Raw genomic sequence first — 22,591 nt, forward strand, 5'->3', positions numbered from 1 at the left:
TGGTGAGCTCAGGAATTGGGGAAAGGAGTTGATGCTGGTGGCACAAGCTGTTGTACGAGGGTTTTGTTGGTAATCAATGAAGGTTATCAACAAAATAGAGGGGGGAGGGAGGTAGTATGGGATTAAGGAAAAGTATGACTGTGAATGTCTTTTGCATTTGGTTTCATGTTGTTTTGCTCAGTTATTTGAATTATTGTCTTTGTCTTTGTCTCCCCCTTGTTTTATTTTATTTCCTTACTCTCACGGCTCAGGTTGAATGGACCAAAGGTTGTATGGTAAAAGATTGGGGGTGTGTGTGGGGGGGGGGGGGTCGTAGTGAAGGAGGGGGTACCTTGGGAAGAACCTGGGGAAAATGACTAAGAGCATAAAAATAGTTTCTTTTAATGTTAATAACTTAACCAATCCGGTGAAACGGAAAAGGGTCTTGGCACACATTTAAAAAATTGGGGTGGATTTGGCCTTTCTTCAAGAGACACACTTAACTGAGAGGAAACATCAAAAATTAAAAAGAGAGTTGGTGGGCCAGATTATATCCTCCTCTTTTGGCTCAAAAGCAAGGGGAATAACACTTTTAGTAAGGAAAAGTTTTCCAGTTCAGGTGCACAGGTAGACTGCAAACAAAATGGGTAGATTCGTAATGGTGCACTGTCAAATATACTCAGAGTCCTGGACCCTAGTCAATGTGTACTCTCCCAATTTTGATGATGAAAAATTTATACAGGACATTTCTGTATGTTTGGCAATGGGAAGTGAAAATATTTTGATAGGGAGTGACTTTATTGAACAAGTCCACAAAACATATAACACGGACTAGAGTGGTGAAAGCCACCATTAAATGTATGAGGGAGTTGAATTTAATAGATGTGTGGCATAAAATACATTCAAGAGAGAGAGACTACTCATTCTACTCGAAACAACATGATTCCTACTCTAGAATAGATTTCTTTTTGGCTTCAGCCCATTTAGAGGGTAGGATCATGGAAGCCAAGTACAGAGCAAGACTTCTTTCAGACTACTCCCCCCTGGTCTTGACTATAGACATGCCAGATAAGCAGGACATGGCATATAGGTGGCATCTTAACTTTGCTATTGAAAAAGCTGAGGTTTTGTAGTTTTATAAGATCTCAAATCACTCAGTTTTGTGATGACAACTGCCCCTCTACTCCAGATAAATTTCTTCTATGCGACACCCTCAAGGCGTACTTTTTTTTTAAACTTTATTTAAAATTTTATGACATGAATAAAATAAAAATTACATTTAAAGAAATAATAAAAATTAAGATAATAAAAATTAGAATACTACATCATTAAACTACACAAATTAACCCCCCCCAATAATTATAACACAACATTAATCGTCTAATTTAAAATTAGTCCAACCCTCCCCCCAAAATAAAGAGTGAAGAATTAATTAACAATGTTGTAAATAAAATAGAAAAAACCCCACTTACAAAAAAAGGATAAAACTTAACAACAAAAAAAATACTAACAACAAAAAAAATTAATACTAAAATAATACCCTTAAACATATATTTAAATCAAACATAATACATGTATTTAACAAATGAAATCCACTTTAAAACTAAGTTCAAATATTAAAATCATATATCAACCACAAATATGTTATACAAAAAATCATAATTAATAATACATAAATACAGAATTTCCATTAATACCAAGTTTCCTTTATAATTCATCGAGAGAATAAAAACATCCCTTAGAAAAACAATCAGATAAACTTTTTATTCCCTTCCCCTCCCCTTATATAAAAAAAGAAAAAAGAAAAAGTTCAAACTCTTATAAAATTCTCCATATTCTTCATTTATAACATCTTCAAAATTCTCTATCGAAATTAACTTAATTTTATTAAACTCTTCTCCCTCAATGTATTTGTACTTGATTTTCTTCTTTTTCTTCTTATCACCTTTCCCCTCATCTTCCTCTTCATCTAATTCAACATCCTAAATTTGTGACTTATTATCTTCTGTGACATCATCCACTTAAAAAAAGAGAAAAAAGAGAAAAAAAACCCCCCCCAAAAAAAGAGAAAAAAAAGGAGAGAAAAGAAAACCTCCTAATTCCCTCTCAATTACAATCAGAAAACAAAAAGAGTTAAAAAAAATTATTTATTTTAAAAAAATATATTAAAAAAAATTTAACCCAAAAATTAAAAAGAAAAAAAAACAGGTCAGAGGTCACGACTACCTCCTCCTGTTTAAACCGCCCAAAGCGGTAACTCCCCCAAAATATTGGGTGTGAAATAACTCACAGGTAGCTGATGACTTCTGGAAACTAGTGCCCACCCAGTTCCCTCTCCCAACTCCCATTTCATTAAACTATCATCATTATTTAAACTATTTAAACTCTTCTCAAAAAAAGATAAAAGATTTATTTTTTTAAATCAACGTTACCACTTCGGTCACCATTGCTTCCATTTCTTTTAAAAATCTGGATCCCACCTTACATCTCTACTCTCTTTGGAGACCTTAAAGGACTACATCGTTCCTGAAACTGCATGATTGGTAGAGACTGAGCAAAGTCCATAACCTCTTTAGGATTGTCAAAGAACTTTAGCTGATTTCCATCCTGAAAAATCTTCAGTACCGCAGAATACCTGAATGTTGCCTTATGTCTTTTTTTCCACAACCGTTCTTTCACAGAATTAAATTCGCATCGTTGAAACATAATTTCTTGACTCAAATCTTGATAGAAGAAAACAGGATTATTCTGAACCATCAAAGGAGATCTATTTTGCTGGGCATTTCTAATAGCCGTATGTAAAATTGTCTCTCTGTCACAATAGTTTAAACAACGGATCAGAACAGGTCTTGGATTCTGTCCTGAAAAAGATTTTCTTCTTAAAACTCTATGAGCACGTTCCAGTATTAAACCTTCAGGGAATTTATCCTGTCCTAACACTCGTGGAATCCATTCAGTAAAAAATTTTCTTGGATCTGGTCCTTCTATGCCTTCTGGCAAACCAACAATTTTCACGTTGTTCCGTCTAGATTGATTCTCCAAATAATCAACCTTTTTTGCTAAATTTTTATTTTGGATCTGCAATGTTTCAATTATTCTATTTTCATCTTGCAGTTGATCCTGTACATCGACTAAACCTTGATCACACATTTCAAATCTTTCAATGGTTTCAAGCTTAAAAGCTCCATTAATGGCTTCCGCCATCGCATTAATCTTGGAAATAAACGGGTTCACAAAATTAGCTAAGTGACTCAATACAGAATATATCTTATCTTCAAGATCCTTAACAAACATTTCAACAGAAGTAAATTCAGGCATAATGGGGTCTTGCTGTTCCTTAGAGACCACGGGATCTTCTGTCCCTTCCCTTAATTTAGTATCTTTTCTAGCAGTTTGACTTCGTATAAAAATCCCTCTCAAAGTCCCCCCAGCAATGCCAGGAGACTGAAGATCAGAGTTATCTTTAAGCCAAATCTCTTTAATCATCTTCACTGAATCGATGTCTGGAAAAACCATTGTAATTGAAGATGCATTTTGCAGCGCCACCACTGTAGCAGTCGAATGACAGCTCTTTAACTCTCCAGCTGGTGGCGCCCCAGCTGATTCAACTGTCAAAATCTCAGTAACAGGACTCACAGTGGCCGTTGTGTGAAATACTGGCACCCGGCCAGCTCTTTGTTCTGAAAGCTGCTGAGTGCGACCTTCAGAGAGCCTTACCGGTATAAAACGGAGTTTCAATGCCGAATTCTGTACGTCTTCTTCTGGATCCATTTTACGTTGAGTCCTGGCTTCTTGTAAACAAGTAGGCTCAGACAATTTCGGAAAATGTAGTTTTTTAACAGTCTGTTGATGTTTTCTTTTACCTTTTTTTTTGCATATAAACCATTAGGCACTAATCCAGCACCTCTTATTATTTATAAACTTTTAAAAGAACTTTAACGGGCACTTAAAGACAAAACAATGAATCAGAATCAGGAGAGGTCTGGAAGGCACGTCTGTTCCCTACGCCATCTTACCACGCCCCCCCTCAAGGCGTACTTGAGGGGTTAGATAATTGGGTTTACGAAGGTGGTCAAGAAAAATTATATGAAGGAAGTGGAGGAATTGGAAAAGGACATTACCCATTTAGAGAAGGATTTTCAGGAATCAAGCCCAGAGGACCATTACAGAGCTCTCACAAACAAGAAAAAATATGCTTCAGACGTATAGTATGGAAAAGGCTATTATGAGGTTGAGACAAAAATACTGAGTTGGGGGAGAGAGCTCATAAGGTACTTGCTTGGCAGTTGAGGGCAGAGCAAGCCTCTAGATCAATTAATGCAATACGAATGGGGAATGGCCAGGTCTCGTACAAACCGAACGAAATTAATGAGACCTTCAGGGAATTTTATGAAGGATTATATAAATCTGAATATTCTGGGGACCTCAATCAAGAGGACAAGTTCCTGGCCAGATTAGACCTCCCCTGCCTAATCCCAGAGGATCAGGCAGGATTAGATCTTACTTTTACTGAGAAAGAACTGGGTAAAGCCTTGAGTGCACGGCAAACAGGCAAGTCTCTGGGGGAGGACGGGTTCCCGCCTGAGTTCTATCAAGAATTTAAGGACTTATTAATGCCTTTGTATATGGAGGTGGTAGACCAGTCTAGGGAAACAAGGTCCCTGCTGAAATTTTTTACAGTGGCGATTGTTACGATGATTTTGAAGAAGGGTAAGGATCTACTTATGCCAGTTTCTCTTCTGAATACCAATTACCAATTTAAAGGAATACCGAATACCAATTGCCAAAGCCTTGGCAAATAGATTGGCAATGCATTTGCTGAAATTGATAAACAAGGATCAGACAGACTTTTTGCAAGGAAGGCAGGCAGCAGATAATATTGGCATATAGCTGAGTGTTATGCATCTGGCACAATCTAGAAATGAGAAGGGTCTGGCCATCTCCCTGGATGTAGAAAAGGCCTTCGATAGACTGGAGTGGAAATTTTTATTTAAGGTGCTGGAGAAGGCAGAGTTGGGACCAATTTTTCAAAATTAGATTAGGGTGCTATATCACGCGCCCAAGGAGAAAGTTGTAACCAATGGGCAGATCTCTCCAGCCTTCCCACTTACCAGAATTAGTAGACAAGGGTGCCTACTCTCACGAGCTCTCTTTGTGCTGGCTATGGAACCGTTGGCAGAAGCCATTCGGCAGGATCCAGACATCAAAGGTTATAGAGTGGGCCAGGAGGAACACAAAATTAACTTGTTCACTGATTACATATATTTGACAGACCCTGCGACTTCCTTACCTAAGCTGGACGATGTACTGGAGGACTATGGGGAATTTTCTGGGTATAAGATCAATTGGGATAAGAGTGAGGTGATTCCACTCACTGAGGGTAATTATAATCAATTTAAAGGAATTAGTAGTTTAAAGTGGCCACAGAAGGGGATCAAATACCTAGGAGTTAATATTGATAGTAACTTGAATAATTTATATGTTAAATTATGCCCCCTTGCTGGGAAGAGTCGAGGAGGTCTTAAAGAAGTGGATGCCCCTGCATATCACATTGGTGGGTAGAGTCAACTGCATCAAAATTAATGTGTTCGCAAGATTCCAATATCTTTTCCAAACATTGCCTGTGCCATTGCCCCAGGGTTTTTTCAAACAGTTATCGCATATGGTTAGGAGGTTTCTTTGGAAAGAAACCAAGGTTCTCTATGGAAAAATTAACATGGGACTTTAGTCTAGGCCAATGGTTCCCAACCTTTTACTTTCCACTCACATACCACTTTAAGTATTCCCTATGCCATAAGTGTTCTGTGATTAGTAAGTGATTGCTTAAGGTGGTATGTGGGTGGAAAGTAAAAGGTTGGGAACCTCTGGTCTAGGCGGATTGAGATTGCCGGACTTCAAGTGGCGGCTCAGTCGAGATACATCGCCTCCCTTTTTCAGGGAGGAGATGTACCATCCTGGGCACAAATTGATCTGCACCTGGTGGGCAAGAAGATAGCAGAGGATTTTATTTATAAATGGGACATTAAATTGTTGACAGGGAAGAAGTGCAGCCTCATATTAAAACAAGTGATTAGTATCTGGGCCAAAATTAACCAGTATTTGGATATTAAAGTGGGGTTGTCCCCAAAAATGCCCTCTGAATAAATTAATACCACTGACAGTGGGTAACAGGATTCTGGACATCTGGTTCCGTAATGTCATTTGAACAGTTCAAAAATAAATATGATTTACCGAATAAAACATTCCACTGCTATCTTCAAATAAGGTCTTTTCTACGGGACGTATTAGGTCTAGGTATGGTCCTACCTCGTTGCAGTAGGATAGAGGCCCTGATTCGAAGGGGGATCAGCAAGAAATTTATTTCAGCAATATATTATCTGTTCCAATCAGAGGGACCCAAACCAGGTCTTCATAGGTCGAGAGAAAGATGGGAGTCGGACTTGGGTATTACAGTTGATGAGTGGTGCTGGTCCGACCTGTGCTGGGAAAACATGGCCACGGTCATTAATGCAAGGTACAAGCTGGTCCAGTATAACTTTTTGCACCAATGTACATAATGCCACAGAAAATCAATTGATCAAAACCAAAACTCCCGGATCAATGCTTTAGGTGCAGTGTTGCAACCGGGACGTTCATGCATGCAACCTGGTCACGTGCCAAGGTGAGGCCCTTTTGGGTAGATCTAGACTAAGCCCTGGAGAAAATTATAAGTAAACAGTTCCCTCAGGACCCAGAGTTGTTCCTGTTTGGAAATATATTGGACATAAGGCTTACAATGAAGCTGCCCAAATTTCAAATCCAATTTGTGTTAATTGCATTGGCGGTGGCCAGGAAGTACATTGCAGCGACTTGGAAGTCTGACTCTATTCTTAGTATCGAGCGATGGAACAAGGAAATGCAAAGTTGCGTTCCCCTGGAGAAAATAACTTACAATCTGAGAAGCAAGTATAGTACCTTTTGGAAGATTTGGCAGCCGTACATGCATTACATAGGTGCATGGAAGTGATTGTTCTACCGTTCCCTGCTGTGGCTCCCTCTCTCCCGCACTGATCCCAATCAAGGAAAGTCAAGAATGAGCACTGATCCAGAAGCCGTCCATTGAGCCGTGATAGTCCCTGTTCCTTTTTTTATTATTTGTACTCTTATTCATTTCCTTAATGTTAATGTGTTTTATTTTTATTGACATTGTAGTATGAATGAATCGTTTAGTTTTATAGGTGGGGGGAGGGGTGGGTAATGACGTGGGCTTGTATATATAGTCATAGAGAAAAGGAGTACATATATATGTATACGAGATTGTAAACTGCCATTGTTGGCAGGACATGGTATATGACTACAGACCTGTGTGAAAACTTATAAATAAAATATTCAAAAAAAAGACGTGGAAAGATTGTTTCTCATGGTGGGAGAGTCTAGGACAAGAAGGCACAACTTCAGGATTGAAGGGAGTCTGCATGGAACAGAGAAATGTAGAAATGTCTTCAGCTAGAGGGTGATAAATCTGTGGAATATGTGACACAGGCAGGTGTGGAGCTCAGGTCACCACATGTATTAAAGGCAAAGATTGATAGTTGTTGATTAGCCAGGGCATCAAAGGTTATGGGGAGAAGCCCAGGCAGTGGTGCTGAGTGTGAAAATGGGCAGACTTGATGGGCTGAATAGCCTATTTTACTCCTATATCTTATCAACTGAGTTGGCCCATCGATTCTGCTACACCATTCCATCATAAGCTGATCCATTCTCGCACTCAGCCCCACTCCACTGCCTTCTCCCCATAACCCTTGATATTCTTATTGATATACCTATCAATCCCTGACTTAAATACAGCCATCGATGGTCTCCACAGCTGCCCATGGTGGCAAATTCTAGAGGTTCGCTATTCTCTGGCTAAAGAAAATTCTCTGCACCTCTGTTTTAAATGGGTGCCCTTCAATCCTGAAGTTGTTCCCTCTTAGCCTAGTCTCTCCTACCACGGGAAACAACTTTGCCACATCTACTCTGTCCAGGCCTTTCAACCTTCCAAAGGCTTCTCTGAAGCCCCCCTCAATATTCAAAACTCCAAGGAGTTTTTGACAGCTCCAAGAGCTGTCAAAAATTCATCATATGCTAATCCCTTCATTCCAGGAATCAAGCTAATGAATCTTCTCTGAACCCTCTTCAATGCCGACAGATCTTTTTTTAAATAAGGAGCCCAAAACTGTACCCTGTTGTCCAAGTAAGGCCTCACCAGTGCCTTATAAAGCCTCAACATCATATCCCTGCTCTTATATCCTATTCCTCTAGATATAAATGATTTATTGCATTCACCCTCTACACCACTGACTGAACTTGGAGGTTAACTTTTGGAGTATCCTGCACAAGGACTCCCAAATCCATTTGCACCTCCGAATTTTAAATTTTCTCCCCATCCATTTTATTATTTCTACCAAAGTGCATGACCATACACTTTTCAACAATGTATTTCATTTGCCATTTTCCTAATCTATTTAAGTCTCTCTGCAACTTCTCTATTTCACTATCAGTACTTGCCCCTCAGCCTATCTTTGTGTTATCTGCAAACTTAGCCACAAAGCCATATATTCTGCAATCCAAATCATTAACATACAACATCAAAAGAAGTGGTCCCATTACCGACCCCTGTGGAACATCACTGGTAACCAGTAGCTAACCAGAATAGGATCCCTTTATTCCCACTCTCCTTTTCAAAATCCAAATAGACAACATCCATAGCATCTCTTTTGTCTAGTCTGCTTGTGGTTTCCTTAAAATATTGCAATAGGTTTGTCCAGCAAAATTTTCTATTCACAAAACCGCGCTGACTTTGGCCCATCATGTCATGCACATCCACGTACTCCATAACCTCATCCTTGATAATCAACTCCAACAACTTTTTAACCACCGATTTTAGGCTAACAGTTCTATAATTTCTATTCCTTCCTTTTTAAATAGCTTCCCTTCCTTTTTAAATAGCAGATTGACCTTTGAAATTTTCTAATCCTCTGGAACTGTGCCAGAATCTATTGATTCTTGGAAGATCACTACTTAAGCCTCTACAATCACTATAGCTACTTTTTTCAGAACCCAAGGGTGCATTCCATCTAGTCCAGGAGATTTATCTATTACTGTGAATGTTATAGATGGATTCAATGAAGGGAACAGGGGACTGAACCACATTCACACTCTTCTCCCACCATTTTGGGGCCAGATCCCCCACGGTCACAGGATTTTAAAATAAACCACCATTAGTCCCCTTAGCAGACTATTTAAAGCCTGTACGGAGCCATTGGTTATTAGACTGGGTGGTAGAATGCTGTGGAGGAGTGCTGTGTCTCTGTTCCCTGCTCCACACCATTGGTAGCGAAGCCGCTTAGGCTTCTGAAGAAGTAGATGAGCTGGTGCGCTTTTTTGTCCATTGCATCGAAATGGGTAGACCTGGACACGTTACTGGAGATATGTATTTATAGGAACATAAAGCTGCCTACTATCTCTACCTCAGCAACATTCATGTGGACCGGGGAGTGAAGTCTATAGCCAGCTCTTTGCTCTTGCTGATATTGAGTTTGTTGTCCTGGCACCATACCATAGGTTTTTCTATCTCTCTTCTGTACTCCATTTTGAGTTCCTACCAAGGACAGTGGTGTCCTCTGCAAATTTATCAGTATAATTGGAGTTGTGTTTGGCCACATAATCATGGGTGTAAGGGAACATAATAGAGAACTAAGTACACATTCTTATGGTATTAAGGATTGCTATCACCAATCCTCACTGGTTGTGGCCTGGGGAATAGAAAGTCTTTTATCCAATTGTAAAAAGGGGTGCTGAGACCAAGGTCACTTTTGGAACTATTGTAGTTGATAAATACTGATCTCACATAGGTCCTTGCTGTCCAGGTGTTCCAGGGGTTGAGTGTAGGGCAGGGAAATGGTAAGTGCAGGAATGAACATTGGAGTTGGTTGAGGGTGGTTGGTAGGCTGGAGTTAATGTGAACTGGGACCAAATTCTTCAACCATCTCATGTTGGTGGATGTCAGAGCCGTTGTCCCATAGTCATTGAGGCCCATCACTATATTTTTCATGACAGGAATGAAGATATATTTAATTTACTGAAACCAGAGAACTATTGGATCAGTTTTAGGGCTTTAGTTTGAAAAGTATCTTCCAAAAAGTTAAGGAAGTTCACCAAGATAACAAATTAAAAGCATGGCAGCACTGAATTTACAACTGTTTAAACCCATTAGATCGATAGGATGATAAATGCTTTCCTTTCTAGGTCAGAGCATGGAACCTAAGAGTTGGGACATTTTTTTTAATTTTAATTTTAGAGATACAGCACAGTAACAGGCTAATCTTGCCCACAAGCCCATGCTGCCCAAATACACCAATTGACCTACAATCCCCATACTTTGTTGGAGAGAGGGAGAAAACCGGAGCACCCAGAAGAAATCCACGCAGGTCACAGGGAGAACTCCTTAAAGGCAGTGCCAAATTTGAACCCAGATTGCTGGTGCTGTAATAGTGGTTAACATTGTGCTAACGACTATTCTAATCTTGCTGCCCTTCTGCAACTTTACAAAACATTGGTGTGGATGCATTTGGATTATTGTGTGCAGTTCAGGTCACCACATTTTAGGAAGGATGTAATTGTTCTGATAAATTGTATTGCCAGGATTGGAGGAATTTAGTTCTGGGGTGAGATTGGATTGTCTTGTGACGAAGGAGGCTAAGGGATTACATCAAAACAAGTATATAAGAAATCTTTTGCTTATGGTAGGGGTGTGAAAAACAAGAGGATGTAACTTTGGATGAGGAGAAGGAGACTGAAAGGGGATCTGAGGGGTACATTTTTTTAAACACAGAAAACGATTGATAATCTGGATTTCACAGACTGAAGAGAAGATGGAATCAGGTATAATTAATATGTTTAAGAGGCATCCTGACCAAAACTTAAATGGGTAAGGCATAGAATTATCCAGTCTTCGCGTGGGCAAATGCCTCATGCAAAAAGGCCAACATGGATGTGGTGGGCCTGCATTCAAACCAATCGTGCCTCACATTAAACATTTGGTTCTCTGGATGTTGTTAGGATTTGCAAGATGACTTGGGCAGAGAGAAGTTGCGAACCCAACAAGAAATGCAGGTAGGAGAAAGTTTCTTTTAATCATGAACTCCGTGTGTAATTGCATTGTGCTGGCTCTACATTAACACCGGTTTCAATGTATTTATGATGTCACTAGATTTGATGTGCATTGGTGGTACTTGATTTGTGGGATATTTATAAATTAATTGATTCAAATTATTTGATTGTACTTCTCTTTTTTAGCCATCAAAATCGCCCAGGTCCTGAAATTAAAAAAACACATGTTGCTGAAAACACTAAGCAATTCAAGCAGCATGTATAAGAGGGAAACAGAGTTAATGTTTCAATTCAAATCTTATCATCAGAATTTGGAACTCTCTAGGTTGTAGAGATGGAAGAATTGGGAAAAATAGGGAAATCACATTTCCATTATGGGATACAACCAGGTTTTCCCAGATTCTTCAATATTAATAGAGCAACCTGACTAATAGATTTTTGAAGGCACCAAGAGGAAAAGGAAACAGAGGGGTACAAACAGTCCTTAAAGATGAAGCATTGATTCACCAGAATGATGCCTGAATTGGAGGATTTTAGTTATAGGAGTGAATGGATAGGCTGGGCTCTAATCAAGGATATTGTATTTGTTGCTCACAAAGTGGACTTCTCTGCACTGAAGAAAGCTGGTGCAGATTGGGTGGCTATTTTGTAGAGCTTATCTGTTCAATTTCAAGTGCAATTCCACTTTAATTTACCAACCTTCTCCTACTCTGACCTATCTATGCCTGACAAACATAAACTTGAGAAACAATATCTTTTTTTTAAATAAATTTAGGCGTACAGCACTTCGGTTATCAATATCAAATGCTCTGGTAACTTCCTTTTTTGTTGTTGTCAGAATGATGGGAGGAAACCAGAGACCCTGAGGAAAATTCACGCAGATACAGGGAGAACGTACAAACTCCTTACAGGCAGTGTGAGATTCGAACCCATGTCCCGATCACTGGCACTGAAACAGCGTTGCGTATCTGCTATGCTAACCATGCCACCCTTTCTCCTATTCTGAGCATTGCCTGATGTGCTGTGCATTTTCAATAGTCTCCTTTTTTTGTTTTTAGCCATCCCCCTGAGCAATATCTCACAGCTTTAATACATACTTTTGTTCGTTTTCTCTCTCTCTATCTCTCTCTCTCACTCACTCACACACATACACACACTCTCACTAAATGTTTTCAATAATGTATCAACCAGATGGCCCCATAAATATTGGAATTGCCTGGGAAACCCTGGCCTCATCTTTCAGAGATTTCCCTTTGTCCTGGCCACCCTCCATCTTCTTTTCTGCAACTAAGTTGCTTTCTCGCTTTCTCAATTCTGTTGAAGGGCATTTTGCTGGAAATGTTAATCTCTGTTTCTCTTTCCATTACTATTGGCTGCAAATACTGACCTGATCTGTTGGGAGTATTTTGAGCATTCTCTGTTCTTATTTTAGAACTTCAGCATGAGTCAGGTGTGCCGTTGTAAAAATGGCAGTGCAACCTACAATAAAAAGGAAAAATCATCAAAGACCAGATTGTTCTGAGTCAGCCTGATGCACGATCAATTACACAAAGACTGAAGTTGCCAAAACTGAAGGATTTTATTTGCAAGAGATGGACAGCATCCCTGTGTTGGTCGCTCACACAGAGCTGGACTCGAACTGGGGGCAGGCTTGTGGTATAACAGCCTTTATGGGGAAGAAAGGAGAGGAGTCATGAGCCAGCCAGTGAGAGCAGGGTCAACCAAGAAAGGTCATGTTATTTATATATGACAAATATGTACATTAGTGGTTTCACCACATTCACTCCTTCTTTTCGAAGTCCTGGGGTGTGTGATATGGTCAGCTGCCCCTCTTAAGTTCAGTCTGTCTGGCAGTTTTATTTGGCATTGTGACCAGTGAGTCTCCATCCGAGGGTCTGTAGTGGTCTCCTTCGGTTTTCGCTCATCCATCCTCATTGGCCTGGCAGGGATACCTGGCTGGGTGGGGGAGGGGGGTTGGGGGAGGAGGGTGAGGGTGTGTATGTTGACCGGCAGATTGGCAGGAGTCGTGAGGGTTGGGAAGGTGGCTCCTGGAGAGCTGGGGTAGCGTACCTGTTGGCTGGTTGGGGGTGTCCAGATGCTCCTGAGTGGGCCAGGTCCCAGATAGATACTATGTCCTTGTGCCCATCCAGGAATGCCACGTAGGCATACTGTGGGTTCGCGTGGAGCAGCTGGACCCTCTCGACCAGAAGGTCAGATTTATGGGTCCTCATGTGCTTGCGAAGTAGGACTGGCCCGGGGAATGTCAGTCAGGTAGGTAGGGTGGTTCCCAACACCAATCTTCTGGGGAATGTAAACAGTCTTTCATGAGATGCCTCGTTGGTGGCCGTACACAGGATGGAGTGCCTCTGGGTGAACCTCTTGCCAGTGGGGAATAGGGAGGCCTTGGACTTTGAGGCCAGTAGTACTGCCTTCCAGACCATACCATTCTCCCACTCCACCTGGCCATTCCCTTTTGGGTTATAGCTTGTGGTCCAACTAGAGGCAATGACCTTGGACAGTAAATATTGGCGCAGCTCGTCGCTCATGAAAAGCAAACCCCTATCGCTGTGGATATAGCATCGGTATCCAAAAATGGTTAACAGATTGTTCAGAGCCTTTATGACGGTAGCTGCAGTCATGTCTGGGAAGGGGAAGGCAAAGGGGAACTGCGAATACTCATCAGTGATGTTGATGAAGTACATGTTGTGGTTCATGGAGAGTAGCGATCCCTTGAAGTCCATGCTTTAGACGTTCAAAGGGGCGAGTGTCCTTGATCAGGTGTGATTGGTCAGGCTGGTAGAGGCATGGTTTGCACTCCGTGCAGACCTGGCAATTCTGGACAACATCCTGATGTCTTCGACGAAGCAGGGGAGATTATGGGCCTTGATTAAATGAAAAAAATGGGTGATCCCAGGGTAGCAGAGGTCATCATGCAGTGCCTGCAGGTGATCTATCTGCGCACTGGTGCAAGTCTCCCGAGACAGGGCATCCGAGGGCTCATTGAGCTTTCTGGGCCAGTACAGTATGTTAAAATTGTAGGTGATTGTTAAACTTAAAGGTAACTGCCCGTTGGTCAGTCATCAGAGTAAAATGCTTTCCGGTGAGATAATGTCTCAGTGCCATACCACTTCAACTGGGCCTCTTTCTCGATGGAGGAATGACGATCTCGGAGCCCTGGTGGGTGCACAAAAAAACACTACAGGCCTGCCGACCTGGTTAAGTGGAGCAGCAAGGCAAAGTTCGATGCATTGCTCTCCACCTGGAATGGGATGGATTTGTCATGGCCTTTGCAATGCCGGCTTTGATCTTGTTGAATGCCTCACAGGCATCTGCCGACAGGGAGAAAACGGTGGCACCCAAGATAGCAGCCCCCATAGCGCATACATGGCCTTGTCATTGTTCACTGGAAGAGAAAGGGAAGAAGGCAGAAGTGACATCATCACAAATGGTGGTCTCCATGATGCATGTGCGGGGCCATCCCAGTTCCCTGGAAGTGACAGCATAGAATATGGCTGCCCCTGCTCACACGCGGCGCTGCTGGAATTCGGGATTAGTTTGGACTTGCAGACCTTCGCGAAGTGTAATTTCTTCCCACAGTTGATGCAGACGGCGTCCTTGGCAGGGCAGCGTTTCCTCGGATGCTTAGCTTGCCTGCAGAAGTAGCACGTTGGGTGGGTGGTTGCTAATGGCAGCAGTGGTCAGCTCAGGATTGGAGGAGGCTTGCGATCCTGCCTCCCAAGGTGGCAGCCCTTATGTTCCCCAAGAGGCAGCCACGAGTTGACTGGAGAACAATTCGGTGTTGTGGATGGCTACCTCTAGAATGTTCACCAGTTCGATAGTTTGAGGTAGCCTCTGCCTCATGTAGTAGGAGTGGATGCCTGTTATGCAGGTGTCTCGGAGCAGCAGCTGTGTGTGCTGTTCTACATTCACAGCCTGGCAGTTGCAGTCCCTTGCAAGGTCCTGCAGAGCCCTGAAAAAGTCGTTGAAGGTTTCCCCCAGTTGCTGCCTGCGTAAGTGGAGTGCATGCCGCGCATAGACATCGTTCACCTAAACGTTATACTGATCCTTCAGGATGTTCATTGTGGTTCCATATGTCTGGAAGTCCTGGACCATCAGGATGACCCGGTGCCTGATGTATGAGTATAGCAGATGGAGACTGTCCTTGACATCCTGGATAGCTGCAGAGGCTGTGAGGAACTTTTCGAAGCAGCGGCTGTAGAGTTAAAGCCTTGTGTTTTTGATTTTTAGTAATTTTGTACTATCCCTATAAGGATAAATTGTTTTTGTAGAGATATCATAGTTTTGTAGAGATACATAGTCATATGTCATAATATCTGAATGGACGAGGAGCTAGTTCTCATTCTTGGAATAACCATGGAAGGAGAGTAAGCTTACTCAAGAAACTTTTCTTTGAATTAATTATTATTATTATTCATTATTAATCATTTATTATCATTTTAATTCATTTATATTTGTTTGAAGTTGAGTATCATTATCATTTACAATATACTTTGTTTTACTCATTGTTATGAAGTGCAAAGCTATGAAAATGTTTATTTGCTTGCTATTTACAGCTGCAATTATGAATTTTGATGTATTTGGATGAATAAGATGCAATTCAGAATATTGAGGCTTACTTTTCTTGTAAGATTATGTGTTTTGAGATTGGGAAATATTAGAAGCTGAGAAGTGTCATCTACAGCGGTGCCAGAGTGTGAACTTGTCGGCTGCCTCGGGTTTTCTCAGGCCGATCCCCAGGTGATCCAACTTCATGTACTTGTCCATGTTCTGAAAAAAATTCTTGCAATTAAAATTGATGCATTAACAATTACACGAAGACTGAATTTGCTGAAACTGAAGGTTTTTATTTGCAAGTGATGGACAGCATCCCTGTGTTGGTCGCTCACAGGACTCGAACTGGAGGCAGGCTTATGGCATGACCACCTTTATGGTGAAGAAAGGGGAGGAGTCATGAGCTGGCTGGTGAGAACACAGTCAACCAGAAAAGATCATGTACAATAGGGTTTCACCACACAGTCATTTAATCAAAACAATTCTTACACAACAAAATGATAGATCTCGCTCTTGTCAATTCAAGTTCTGTTTTGTTTACTGACCACATGGACGAATGCTTCAAGGGAGAACGGAAGGAATGTTTCAAGATTGATGGATAATATATTTCAGATGAGTCTATCAAACTTTTTCAAGTGAATACAAAAGATTTTGTGGCACCATTTCAAAGGAGCTTAGGTATTCTCCTAGTCTACTGTTCACATTTTGCAATTATGATTTAAAAATTATAAATAAAGGAAAACTTAACAAATAATTTTTATCTCTGGCAATTTATCTCAGCCACAAGTGCTGGGATAGCAATCAGAATAACAGTCATAAAAACATTGGAATAATTCATTCAAAGCTTGTGGCATCTTGTGGCATTATGTGTTATTCATTAAAGATATTATACAATAGGATTCTTAGTGGGAGATGTATTTGGTTTATTCCACATTGATCCGAATATGTGTGTGGACTATTAGGATATAAATTTCACAAGTATTACTTCTGAGTTCCCTTTAAATAAGATGTCCAGATGATAAGCCAAATGTTTGTCCCCAGGGAAGATTTTTGGTGCAATAACGTGCCCTAAATAGACAGTGTTGACAATGTGGTACTCCTTCAATATTGCACTGAAGTGTTAGCCTCAAGTATATACCTAGTAAGAGTGTAATCATTATCTGAAAGTGTTTATGCGATGTGCATCTGCTTTTGCAAACTATAAGTAATGTGTCAAACTGAAATTTCCGCTTGGTTTTGGAAATACTTTGATTAAAGGTTTAAAAATGCAGTTTATTCTTTTTGTAAAACAAAATGGAATCTTGAACAGAGAAAGCATCTGAAAAGGATATTTGATGAAAATATGTACAACTTTGTCTGGATGTAGGGAATTTTTTTTACATTGGATACTTCCAACTACTGTGGTGCTAATTATTATTAATGATTTCCCATGAGGACAATGGTTCACTTTTCCAGAGATTGCTGGTATTTTACTAATTAAAAAAAGATTTCAGATACTTTTTTTGAAAAATAGCATTACAAATATTTTTGTAAGAATAAAATGGAAACTGATTGTTTTCCTACTAGGTCTAATTAAGTATTTTTGAGGAAATTTATCCAGGTTATTGTGAAATTCTAAATTAAATTTTCATGTATCAGTGTTCTATGAATAACCTAGTGCATTTATTATTTTTGCTGCCATAATTTATTTGTTCTCTTGATTCTGAGTGAAAAAGGGTTTAATGTGAACAATGCAGTTGATACATATCTGGAATTAGAAGGAGGCTATTCAGTCCATCTCACTCAATACAGCTCATCATCGAGAAATCCCCTTTAGTTTCATTCTCCAATTCTCTTCCCACAGTCCTACAGATTATGGTGAGGAAATGCATTGATAATTCACCATATTGCATTCTGGAATGACAGGTTGATGTATGAGAAGCGATTAAACAGACTGGACTGATAACCTCTCAAATTTAGTAGAATGAGGCATGATCTCATTGAACTGTAAAAAGATCTTCAAGGCCCTGACAGTGTTGCTGTGGAGGTGATCGTTCACATGGCTTAAATTTCTAGAATCAGAGGTCACAATCTCAAAATAAGAGGTCACTCTTTCAAAACAAAGATAAGAAGAAATGAATTTTTGAAATTTTTTTGTCTAAAATGTTTATGCAAACTATTAATGACAGACATTAATATTAGTATCAATATTGAAGGGATCTTTATGGAACTGAATTAAAATGTATATTTTGTATGAGGAATTAGTGACTAGAGCATTTTAAATCTGAAGAGAAAATTATGAAAGCATGAGACATTAATCGTCTGTGGTAATTATGTTACAACTACACCATCAATGGCTAACTTTTACTGCATGAATATATTATTTACAATTAATATATTATCTCTTTAAGACAAAAACTTACACATGGTCCAGCCATGGCTATCAAAATAAATATAAAAATAGAATTATATCAAATGATGAAGCTTATAGCATTACGAAAAAGGAAATAAACTCAAGGATTTGGAAAATTTCAGAACTCAGCAAAAGAGAACCTAGGAAATGTTTTGTTTAATATGACTATGTACTGGTGAAAAAAAAAAGAAGAGCTTCTGTAAAAAGGAAAAGATGAGTGAAAGTTCATCTGAGTGCCTTACAGACTGAGGCAAGAGAAATTATATTGTGGAAAAAGGAAATAACAAGAAACAATGATGAATTCCTGCAAAGTGAGTTCAGGAAGTTAGGTGCTTAATTAATGGAAATTTGACCTCCAAATCAAATCATGTTTATTCTCATCTGATTTCACAAAGATAACCCAATGAAACAATCTTCTTCGGTCCTCGATACAAAACATGCAAATACACAGCCAGATATAACACACATACAGACAAACAATATATACGCAGGACAAGTATTTGTACATACAAATAAATAAATAAATCTTGCTTCATGAATATGAGAGGCTCAGATTGTGATCTCAGGATTGCTACCTGTGCCATGTGCTATTGAGCCAGAAATTGGATAATATAGCTTTATACAAACTAAGGAAATGACATAGGAGGGAGGCTTCAGATTTTTGGGTTATTGACCTTTCTTCCCAGGAGGAAGAGACCTGTACTGGCAGGATAGTTTGCATCTGAACTAGAGGGGGACTAATATCTTTGTGGGAAGGTTTGTTAGTGCTGTCCTGGGAGGTTTAAGCAGAGGGATGGGAACCAGTGTGCCATAGACAATAGTGGAGTGGTAGTGGGAAAAAAATATTAAGCCTGCAAAGAGAGAAACAGAAAGGTTGAGAATGGTGGGAATAATGTTCTGAGTTGCTTCTATTTCAATGCAAGAAGTATTTTAGGAAAGGCAGATGAACGTAGAGCATGGAGCAGCATGTGGCCATTAGTGAGACTTGGTTGCAGGATTGGCAGGACTGGGAGCTAAAAGTCTGGGATTCCATTGTTTTAGACAAGATAGAGAGAGACAGATGAAAGGAGAGGATTGTCATGGTCATGTTCAGACATAACAGACTCTAAGGCTCTTCTATTAAGGCTATATGGTTGGAACTGAGAAATGGGAAAAGGATGACCACTTGAATTGAATTATATTATAGACCACTCAACAGGTAGCTGGAATTGGAGGAGCAAATTTGTAAGAAGCGTATGATTGTGATGGTAGATAAACAAACAAAACTGCAGATATTATTGGAAATGAGTACAATACACAAGGATGCTGGAGAAACTCAACAGGTCATGCATCATTGATAGGAAGACAAAAGCAAACAATGTTTCAGGAATCTGGAAAAACAGTTAGACAGGTAAAAAATTAAAGGACCAGAGGTGTCATGAAGAAAAAAATACTTATACAATAAGTTGTTATCTGGATGCATTGACTGAAGGAGAAGTAAATGTAGATTTGATCATGGCTTTCAAAAGAGATCTGTGCCAACCAACCAGCTGGATTGTTCACAGACATTTTCAATCTCTCACTGCTGCAGTCGGAGGTTCTCACCAGCTTCAAGAGGGCATCAATCATCCTGGTGCCCAAGAAGAGTAGTGTGAGCTGCCTCAATGACTATCATCCACTAGCACTAACATCTACTGTCATGAAACGCTTTGAGAGATTTGTCATGGCCAGAATTAATTTGCACCTAAGTAAAGACCTGGATCCACTGCAATTTGCCTCCCACCACAATCGTTCCACACCAGATACAATCTCACTGGCTCTCCATTCAACCCTGGATCATCTGAACAACTGCAATATGTACATCAGGCTGCTTTTCATCGATTACAGCTCAGCTTTCAACACCATCATCCGCTCAGTATTGGTCAGCAAGCTTCAAAACCTGGGCCTCTGCACCTCTCTCTGCAACTGGATCCTTGACTTCCACATCGGAAGCTACGATCAGTGTGGATTGTTCACAACATCTCCTCATCGCTGACAATCAACACAGGCGCACCTCAAGGATGTGTGCTTAGCCCACTGCTCTACTCTCTCTACACCCATGACTGTGTGGTCAGACACAACTCAAATGCCATCTACAGATTTGCTGATGACACCATGCAGAATCACAAATGGGAATGAAGAAGCATGCAGGAATGAGATAGATCAGTTAGTTGTGTGGTGTCACAACAACAAACCTGCACTCAACATTAGCAAAACCAAGGAGCTGATTATAGACTTCAGGAAGGGGAAATCAGGAGAACACAAAGTAGATGTCTTTATGGGGTTAGCAGTGGATAGGGTAAAGAACTTCAAATACCTGGGTGTCTTCTGCTCCCATCTGTTGTTTTTAGGTAAACAAGAACTTAGGAGTGATCTTCGAATGAGCACTTTCCAGAAAGGTCAGAAGTCTTGTAAAAATGTTCAACACAAATGACTTGTCTCCAGTCCATTCATTTCATGACATTATTTCAATTCGCACCTATTTGTGAAATGTGCAAAGCATTCTCCATAGTTTCTGTAGTCACTGAATATGAATTCTTCAGTCTTTCCAATAAGATCTGTTTTAAAATGTGTATGTATGTAACCTACTCTAACTTTACCAATTTATCTCCCAAAAACATCTACAAATATTACATCACACTGCAAGTTGAGATAATGATTTGCCGATACTCTCTACTGCCCCTGTACTCCCAACATGCGGCCCTGCTAAATCTCACGATAATTACATGGAGAGGGATGTCACCATCTGGTTGGGGCCACACGGCAAGGTCCCGCTGCGGAGACTCCGATACCTACAGACTCTAGGACGACGGTGCAACATAAAAGCGCTGGAGGAACGCAGCCTGTCAAGGGTAACCAATGTTTCAGGCCTGAGCCTGTGAGCAAAAGAAGCAGGCAGGTGTCTGAATATGGAGATGTGGGGAGCAACTTTTCTTTTTCAGTGCCTGGAATGGGCTGCCAGGAGTAGTGATGGAATCTGATCTAACAATAGCATTTAAGGGGCTTCTGGATAGACACATGAATATTCAGAAAACGGAGGGATATGTGCAAGGAGAAAAGCCTTAGCTTAATTTGGGCATCATGTTCGGTGGAGCCCAAAGGACATGTCTTGTGCTGTTTTGTTCTGTGATCTATAAACTAGAACCCTTGTGACTTTGATGCCACAGATTGGCTGTTCTGCTCTGTCCTATCATTGCACTTTTCGCCATGAAGATTTTTAAAAGGTCCAGAAGCTATGACATTTGTTTTTGCCTCTGTTATTGTGGCGGGATGTTAATTTCTTCACCCCATGTCGGTTTGGAAACCAGACCGCTCTTTTTTTTTCTTTTGGCTGAGGGATGATAGGTAGATTTATTCTAAAACTGGTTGCACAGTGGACTGCTGGGGATTTTCCTACCCCGAGCGGCAACGTGCATTTTCTGTGGTGAATGAATTTCAAAACTGGACGGATGATCGGGCCAGTTTGATGAAGGTTAGTGGTTACATTCGCAATCAGTCGGAGTAGATTGGGGGAGTCCGTATTTTTGTGTGTGTGTGTGTGGTTTAAGGTATTAGGAGTCACAACTCTGGTTGGTGGCGGAGCACAGCCCCGACGGGTGTGAACGAAGGTCACGGGTGTCCGCAAGGATGATTTCGGAATTCTTCCTCTTGTTGGAAACCACGGCGAACCGAACTAACGCACGGATTCCCATCTCGTACTTCGCCACGAAGTGTGTGTGAGGCGACATGGAGTTTAACGCCGGTCGCGTCCGTCCGGCTCTCCCCGCCGCTCCATGGTTGCTCCCGGATCGCCGGAACCCTGTGTCGAGTTGCACTGCCGGGTGAGAAGGCTGGGGGTCGGCGCTTCCCCTCCGGAGGGTGTTGCCCCCGGAAAACCAAGCTCACGGGCAATGTGACTCCATCCAAGGTCGGCATGGAGAAAGCTCTTCAGTTCGGCCGCCGCTTCGTGGCGAACTCGTGGGCGGCGCCTCGGCCGCGAGGCGGTCTGTTCTCCCTCGGGTCTGGCATGGCCGAAGTGACTTGGGGCAGCCGCTCCGCCGATCACGTGGTTTAACGGGCGAGGCCGTTTGGGCCGTCCTGTTTGGGGCGTCGATCCCCATGACACCAGCTGTCTCCGATCCTGACTCTTCCGAAAATTCAACGAGGGTTGGAGCGAAGATGCACCGTTTGCTGTTCTCTTGACCTGAAATTGCATTTCATTTCGGAGCAATCATTTAAGGGAGAATATGAAAAATGGAGCAATGAAAGGTGCAGATTTATAATTAATATTTTATTGCAGAGTATTGATCTTGAATTTAAAACAAATAAGTGGTGACGTTTGTGTGGAGATACCAGGTGACGCCTTCATTCTCCAGCCTGAAATGGTTCCAGACCGTCCACTCGTGATTGAACTGAATTCGTGCCTAGAAGAGAACCATTCATCCAACTGAATTCCAAAGGAAAATTAAAGCGGGCTTTGGAGGTTGGTTTCCTCCCTGGTTAATCATTTGAACTTCA

General features: G+C 41.0%; 2 protein-coding genes across 24 annotated transcripts in view; one reads left to right on the forward strand and one right to left on the reverse strand.

The window, feature by feature from the left end:
• Window positions 1–22,591, forward strand: part of pde4dip (phosphodiesterase 4D interacting protein) — a 564,002-nt gene that overhangs the window by 399,190 nt on the left and 142,221 nt on the right. For 5 of the 20 annotated variants that reach the window (XM_069938250.1, XM_069938253.1, XM_069938249.1 and 2 more), the window contains one exon: window positions 11,062–11,115. The exons of 1 other annotated variant lie outside the window; for it this stretch is intronic. In XM_069938250.1, the coding sequence (XP_069794351.1) occupies window positions 11,062–11,115 (54 nt within the window). 14 more of the 20 variants (XM_069938237.1, XM_069938240.1, XM_069938248.1 and 11 more) reach the window with 10 other exon arrangements.
• LOC138763685 (uncharacterized) lies at window positions 1,648–22,157 on the reverse strand. 4 transcript variants are annotated; one of them, XM_069938259.1, is made up of 4 exons: window positions 20,412–22,157; window positions 15,750–15,900; window positions 12,500–12,591; window positions 1,648–6,455 (listed from the first exon to the last, which is right to left on the reverse strand). In XM_069938259.1, exon 4 carries the CDS (start codon window positions 3,748–3,750, stop codon window positions 2,461–2,463), a length of 1,290 nt encoding a protein of 429 aa, XP_069794360.1. In that variant the 5' UTR covers window positions 3,751–6,455; window positions 12,500–12,591; window positions 15,750–15,900; window positions 20,412–22,157; the 3' UTR covers window positions 1,648–2,460. The 4 variants fall into 4 exon arrangements, with proteins under 4 accessions (XP_069794360.1, XP_069794361.1, XP_069794363.1 ...); XM_069938260.1 differs by having other exon boundaries at window positions 1,648–6,460; XM_069938262.1 differs by lacking the exon at window positions 15,750–15,900 and having other exon boundaries at window positions 21,794–22,157.

This window comes from Narcine bancroftii, chromosome 5 (assembly GCF_036971445.1).
Source record: "Narcine bancroftii isolate sNarBan1 chromosome 5, sNarBan1.hap1, whole genome shotgun sequence".
In the NCBI taxonomy this organism is placed as follows: domain Eukaryota; kingdom Metazoa; phylum Chordata; class Chondrichthyes; order Torpediniformes; family Narcinidae; genus Narcine; species Narcine bancroftii.